Source organism: Oncorhynchus masou, chromosome 6 (assembly GCF_036934945.1).
Source record: "Oncorhynchus masou masou isolate Uvic2021 chromosome 6, UVic_Omas_1.1, whole genome shotgun sequence".
In the NCBI taxonomy this organism is placed as follows: Eukaryota; Metazoa; Chordata; class Actinopteri; order Salmoniformes; family Salmonidae; genus Oncorhynchus; species Oncorhynchus masou.
The window spans coordinates 56,877,406-56,885,046 of NC_088217.1; the positions used below are offsets into that span (position 1 = coordinate 56,877,406).

A 7,641-nucleotide genomic window follows, 5' to 3' on the forward strand; every position below is an offset into this window, starting at 1 on the left:
AGCCTATTCCCCCACAGGAGACTGAACAGATTTGGCATGGGTCCTCAGATCTTCAGAAAGTTCTACAGCGGCACCATCAAGAGCATCTGTCTGGTATGGCAACTGCTTGGCCTCCGACTGCAAGGCACTACCGGAGGATAGTGTGCACGGTACATCACCGGGGTCAGGCTTCCTGCTATCCAGGACCTCTATACCAGGCGGTGTCAGAGGACGGCCTTAAAAAATTGTCAAAGACATATAGTCATAGACTGTTCCCTCTGCTACCACACAGCAATAGGTACCGGAGTGCCAAGTCTATGTCCAAGAGACTTCTAAACAGCTTCTACCCCAAGCCAAAAGCCTCCTGAACATCTAATCAAAATGTCAATCCAGACTATTTGCATTGCCCCCCCCTACCACCTCTTTTACGCCACTACTACTTTGTTATTATCTATACATAGTTACTTTACTCTACCTACATGTACATATTACCTCAACTAACCGGAGCCCCCGCACATTGGCTGTACTGGTACCCCCTGTATATAGTCTCGCTATTGTTATTTTACTTCGGCTCTTTACTTGTTCCTTTTATTTCTTATTCGTATTTTTTAAACTGCCTTGTTGGTTCGGGGCTTCTAAGTAAGCATTTCGGCGCATGTGACTAATACAATTGGTTTGATTTGAATACACAACAATAGCCTAAATGTGGCCAAATGTTGATATGTATAAGGGCACAAGGCGAGACCCACATGCAGACCCACATGCAGACATGGGAAGCAGATGGTTTGAGTCATTGATATTGTTTACAATCCAAAAGGGTAGGCAAGAGAATCGTCGTGGACAGGCAAAAGGTCAAAACCAATTCAGAGTCCAGGAGGTACAGATTGACAGGCAGGCTCGAGGTCAAGGCAGGCGGGTACAGAGTCCAGAAACAGGCAAGTGTCAAAACCGGGAGGACTAGCAAAAAGAGAATAGAAAAAGCAGGAGCACGGGGAAAACACACCGGTTGACTTGAACATACTAGACGAACTGGCACAGAGAGACAGGAAACACAGGGATAATTACACCGGGGAAAATGAGCAACACCTGGAGGGGGTGGACACAATCACAAGGACATGTGAGACAGATCAGGGCATGATACTTTGGGCAATGAGGAGTTCGGGAACTTACCCCCACGGCCCTTTCCCCCACACGTTTCCATGGCAATTCCATTGTTTTGATCGAGTTTGATTGACCTCTTTACCACATTTATGCTTTCACACATATATAGAACATGTGAATTATAAGATCGTTCTGCTCTCACACTAGTCCCCAATTGTAAATAGTCATGTTAGGCTACTAAACAAAATAATGCTATAGTTTCGATAGTGATCAAAAAGTAATCAAAAGTGTATAATTTTGAGTAATCCAAAGGATTTACGTTGCTGATTACTTTATTTTACCTGTAACTGTAATCATTAACAGATTACATTCTGGGGGTAATCAGACGAACAATGCTGAGGGAGCACATACAGTATGACTGATTATGCCACACAGCTCACTCCAACCTACTAAACTAACACACTATAACAACCTGCACACTCACTAACCAAACTACAATAGCGACCCCACTTACTATAGCTAACCCATGGCCTACATACAGTGCATTCAGAAAGTATTCAGATCCCTTGACTTTTTCCACATTTTGTTACGTTACAGCCTTATTCTAAAATAGTTTCCGTAGTTTTTTCCCCTCATCAATCAACACACAATACCCAATAATGACAAAGCTAAAACAGGTTTTTAGACATTTTTGTAAATGTATTACAAATTTAAAACCTAAATATCACATTTAAATAAGTATTCAGACCCTTTACTCAATACTTTCTTGAAGCACCTTTGACAGCGATTATAGCCTCGAGTCTTCTTAGGTATGACACTACATGCTTGGCACACCTGTATTTGGGAAATTCACCCAATTCTTCTCTGCAGATCCTCTCAAGCTCTGTCAGGTGGGATGGGGAGCGTCACTGCACAGCTACTTTCAGGTCTCTCCAGAGATGTTCGATCATGTTCAAGTCTGGGCTCTGGCTGGGCCACTGAATGACATTGAGACTTATCCGTTGTCCTGTCCTGTTGCAAGGTCCTGAGCAATCTGGAGCAGGTTTTCATCAAGGATCTCTCTGTTCTTTGCTCCATTCATCTTTCCCTCCATCCTGACTAGTCTCCCAGTCCCTGCCGCAGAAAAACATCCCATCAGCATGATGCTGCCACCACCATGCTTCACTGTAGGGATGGTGCCAGGTTACCTCCAGACGTGACGCTTGGCATTCAGGCCAAAGAGTTCAATCTTGGTTTCATCAGACCAAAGAATCTTGTTTCTCATGGTCTGAGAGTTTTTAGGTGCCATTTGGCAAACTCCAAGTGGGCTGTCATGTGCCTTTTACTAAGGAGTGGCTTTAGTCTGGTTATTCTACCATAAAGGCCTGATATGTGGAGTGCTGCAGAGATGGTTGTCCTTCTGGAAGGTTCTCTCATCTCCACAGAGGAACTCTGGAGCTCTATCAGAGTGGCCGTCAGGTTCTTCGTCACCTCCCTGACCAAGGCCCTTCTCCCCCAATTGCTCAGTTTGGCCTGGGCTGCCAGCTCTAGAAAGAGCCTTGGTTCTCCAAAACTTCATCAATTTAAGAATTGTGTTAAGAATTGCCACTGTGTTCCTGGGGACCTTCAATGCTGCAGAAATGTTTTAGTATCCTTCCCCAGATCTGTGCCTCGACACAATCCTGTCTCGGAGCTCTACAGAGAATTCCTTCGACCTCATATGGCTTGGTTTTTGCTCTGACATGCACTGCCAACCGGGATTTTATATAGACAGGTGTGTGCCTTTCCAAATCATGTCCAATCACTTGAATTTACCAAAGGGTTAGGTTTAGATACGGCATCTCCATCTGTAGAACTCCTTGAGTGGTCTGGACCTGGCTGCTCTCTACCCAGGGCTCTGTACCTCCATCCATTCTACAATCAAGTTGTAGAAACATCTCAATGATGATCAATGGAAACAGGTTGCACCTGAACTCAATTTTGAGTCTCATAGTAAAGGGTCTGACTACTTATTTTTTTAATGTGCAAAAATGTCTAAAACCTGTTTTTGCTTTGTCATAATGGGGTATTGTGTGTAGATGGATGACGGAAAAATAATTTAATTGTCACGCCCTGGTCTATATTTATTATGTTTATCTTCATTTATTGGACCAGGCCAGGGTGTGACATGGGTTTATTTGTGGTGTGTTTCGTCTTGGGGTTGTGTGGGGTGTATAATTAGTCTATGGCTGCCTGAGGCGGTTCTCAATCAGAGTCAGGTGATTATCGTTGTCTCTGATTGGGAACCATATTTAGGTAGCCATATTCTTTGTGTGTTTCGTGGGTGATTGTCCTTAGTGTTCCTTGTTCCTGTCTCTATGTTAGTTTACACTACTATAGGCTGTTTCGGTTTTCGTTACGTTCTTTTTGTTTTGTAGTATTTTTATTGATTCGTGTTTTACATTTTCATTAAACATGGATCGCAATCTACACGCTGCATTTTGGTCCGACTCTCCTTCGCCTACAGAAAACCGTAACATTAATCAATTTTAGAATAAGGCTGTAACTTAACAAAATGTGGAAACAGTCAAGGGGTCTGAATACTTTCTGAATGCACTGTAACTAAAACATGCACTATTAGTACTGCAATATACTGCTACTAGTACTTCTGGGCTATTTACTAATAATAATACTATTATCTAGTCTCCCACTGAAGGCTCCAATCAATTATCTAGAAAACACTACTACACCAGCCTAAATTTTTCAACACAAACTAACTTCTAAACTTCTTCCACTAGACGCACCATCATATTTCTCTCCCCAAATGATAGCTTAAAACTTTTCTAATTCCTTATGAGTAAAAGTATAGTTTTTTGCGCTCTAATATGTGATCTAACTACCCCATACTCCAAAGTAATAAGGTTTATATAGTAGTCGATCAACGTAATCAGACCAGATATGTTTATTTATATGTTAACCTTTGACCATATTTTCACTTCTTCAGTAAAAAAATGTAAACTTCCTCCACTACCGCAAAAATACTTTTAAAGAGCTGAAGCAAGCCCCACAATTTTTCTTAATGGAAAATGACCTTTTAGTTTAATAACTCAATTTCTAATTCAATTTAAGGGTTCCTGGGTCCTGACCAGGGAGGAGGTGACCCCCTCTCCCCTGAGACCAGTCGCCGAAGAGGGCTCTGCCATGGTGTTGGAGGGGGAGGAGGGTTGCCAGGTCTGCCTTGTCTAACACCCGCTCAGCAATACAGCCTGAAGGCTAAGTATGCAGCAGCAACTGGCGGCCCACCCCCTACCCCGCTGTCCAGTATGGAACAGGGAGCAGGGACACCCGGGAGACGAGGAGTGCTCCTCAGCGAGTACCAGGTGCAGACTTATCTTGTTAGTTTGGTTTTTAATTAGTCTGGCTTGGGTTGCAAAATTCTGGTAACTTTCACAAAATGTCCAGCTTTTCTGAATTCTGGAAAACCTGGGAATTTTGTAATTTTGCAACTCTCAATATGGCTAGTTTTGTATTCCTTTGAATATCTTATTCCTATGTATTTTTTTAGCATTCTTTCCTTTTATTTATTTTATTATGGACAGCAACTTGAGTTGGAGGCAGGTAGCCTAGCGGTTAGGAGCGTCGGCCCAGTAACTGATAGGTGAAGAATTTGTCGATGTGCCCTTGAGCAAGGCACTTAACCTGAATTGCTCCCGTTAGTCGCACCTGATAAGAGCATCTGCTAAATGACTAAAATGTAAATGTATGAAATGTGCTATCCAATTATTATTATCCCCAGGGTCAGCCGCTACCTGCGTTCCTGCAGCAGGGGGGTCAGAGGAGACACAGTGCCAACATGGGGGAGTATGGCACTGGGGTCATCTACCCGCACCAAGCCCCAGGGAATGCCACCCGGCGTGCCAGCGACCCTGTCCGCTCCACCGGCGACCCACAGGCCCTTCCCAAGGTTGTCGTTGTTCTTGGTAGAAGTAGTAGATTCAATTACTAAGACTGCTTTATTGTTGTTGCTAGCTATGTATTTGAGTATTTACACTTTTTAAATAAATGTTGATTTGATTTTGTTTCCCAAGGTGCAACGCTTCAACAGCCTGAATAATGTAGCCATGATGGGCCGGAGGAACGCCCTGCAGCATTGTGGGTCAGACGCCAACATCGCACGCCACATGTATTCGCCGCGGCCACCCAGCATTACAGAGAATGTCATGATGGAGGCCATGGCTACAGACTACCATGGAGGAACCATGGATGCCAGGAACCACTGCATGATGCTTTCCCCAGGAGAGAGAGGCTTCCTGGGCTACCAGTCCCAACACATGGGGGGTCCCACCAGCCTGTTATCACCCAGCCACAACAGCCTGGGATGCCCAGAGCAGGGCTACCAGACACAGGGACAGATGTTCATGCAGAGTGGGCACTACCAGGGCACCTCCAGAGGACCAGGTCAGGGCCAGGTGGGGCAGGGGGGACCCATTCACCCAGAGGGGATGTCCAACATCTTGCTGCAGCAGGCTGAGTACAGTATGAGTACCTGCCAGCTTAGTCCCTCTGGGCCACACTTCCCCAGCCTGGACCAAGGTGGCCCCGATGGAGGTACAGGGGCCTGGGTAGAGAGCAGCCAGGTCCAGACCACTCATGGAGTTCATCAGACTGAGATGCAGTATCAGGACCAGGGCTCTATGCAGGGCCAGACACAGGGTCTGTACACCCAAGAGCCTGATGGCGGACACAAACTGATCATCAAACCAGAACAGCAGCAGTACCACCCAGCCCTAGCCAACCCAGATGCCTGCCAGAAGCAACTCCACCAACACCAGCAGCAGAGGCCCCATCCAGGGCAGACACCCATGCCCATGCGACCCATGTCCTCCCAGAGCAGTTACCCCCAGCAAGGGCAGCCTGGCCAGGGCATGATGAGGACCACCAACCCCAGCTGTGACTTCCATGGAGGAGGCATGGAGAACCAGAACCAGGCCTCCATGCAGCAAGGGAAGCAGCAGGGTTCCTTCCCCCAAAGCGGCGGCATCAGCCTGGGGTCAGCTGCGCTGGGTGCTGGGGGTCGCTCCCAGACACCCATGATGCAGGTGAAGGAGATGATGGTGAGGAACTATGTGCAGTCGCAGCAGGCTCTGATGTGGGGTCAGGAGCAGGACCAGAGGGGGATAGGAGTGGACGGGAAACCTCTTCCTCTGTCAGACAGCATGGACATGACAGGACAGCAGGTGACTTGTTTTCCCTCTCCCTTTTTCTTCTGCTCTTTGTTCTCAATCCTTTTGTAAAGTGTTTTGTGACATTTTCAAAGAAATTTCCTGAAGAAAATGTGTGTGTTTGTTTGTCTTGAAGTATTTATCGTAGCACTTTAACTAAATGTTGATCTCGTTTGATTTGTTTCAGGTGGCCATGATGCAGCAACAGCATAGTCCTCAACACCAACATAATCTCTACCCCAACCCAGGCTCCAGCTACCCAGGCTACCCTACGAACCAGAACCTGATGAGCCCCCCAGCACACAACCGAGTCCCCAGCTCTAGCTCCTCCATCCCCCCGACGGAGGTATCCATGACGGGTCTGCCTGGAGGCCCAGGGTCCTGCTACGGCCAGGATATGGGGGCTCCTGTAGTCCCAAGACCCCCCCAGTGCCGGAAGCCCGTCAGCAGGCAGAATAGTCTCCAGTCCCAGGGAGGTGGAGCGTACCTGGGCAGTCCTCCCCACCTCAGCCCAGTCCACTCTACCTCCAGCCCCAGACGTGTGGTCCGTCTGCCCCCTGTCCAGGGCCACATGATCCTCCATCAGACCCACCAGGAGATCTTCCCCCCCTTAAACAACATCAACAATAACATGTACTACTCTGGCCAGATCCACATGCAGCACTCTGACATGGACAAGCCGCAGATCCAACAAATCAGCCACCCTCACCAGGACGCAACTCAGACCGGGCCCTGCCTCAACCAGCACCAACAGCACATGGTAACCCACATGGATCACCAGGGCAATAAGTCTGCGTCCCTAGCCTACCTTCATGAGTCGACCCCCATCTCCAATGCTCTGGAGAACTTAGATCTGGACAACGCCCAGATAGACTTTACCTCCATCATCGATGACCCAGACCCCTCGTCATTCAGCCCCATCAACCCTCCTCTCCACGGGGGTTCATCCCAGACCTCGTCCCGCCTCACCACCCCTCAGACATCCATCACCATGCCCCCCTCTGGGCTCTCTAACATGGCTGTAGGAGACATGACCTCCATGTTGACATCTCTGGCCGGAGAGAACAAGTACCTTAATACACTGTCTTAGAACCCAAAGACTTGGTTCTAGAACAAGAACAGAACCTGAACACGCTCAAAAAGTTAACTAGATGGGCTAAGCTCCCCCGGCGGGGAAGGGGGGGAGAAAGTACCTAGACATACTCTCCTAGGCTGAGTACTGAAACATTTGTCATTTACTAGACAAGTACCGAAACACATTGTTCTAGAACACGTGCGTGTGGATGGACACACTGTCATAGACTAGACTAGGGGGCTCAGCTCGGTGGCTCTGGTGTTAGGTCACCTATAAAGATAAAGGTACTGTAAATATTACCTTTCC

The 7,641-nt window shown here is 47.3% G+C and overlaps 1 protein-coding gene across 1 annotated transcript in view; it reads left to right on the forward strand.

The window, feature by feature from the left end:
* Window positions 1-7,438, forward strand: part of gli1 (GLI family zinc finger 1) — a 140,732-nt gene extending 133,294 nt beyond the window's left edge. The window contains exons 14-17 of the mRNA XM_064969209.1: window positions 4,168-4,418; window positions 4,835-5,002; window positions 5,127-6,275; window positions 6,448-7,438. Of these exons, the coding sequence (XP_064825281.1) occupies window positions 4,168-4,418; window positions 4,835-5,002; window positions 5,127-6,275; window positions 6,448-7,350 (2,471 nt within the window). The 3' untranslated portion in view covers window positions 7,351-7,438. The remainder of the gene's footprint in view (window positions 1-4,167; window positions 4,419-4,834; window positions 5,003-5,126; window positions 6,276-6,447) is intronic.
* Window positions 7,439-7,641: the final 203 nt, after the last annotated feature.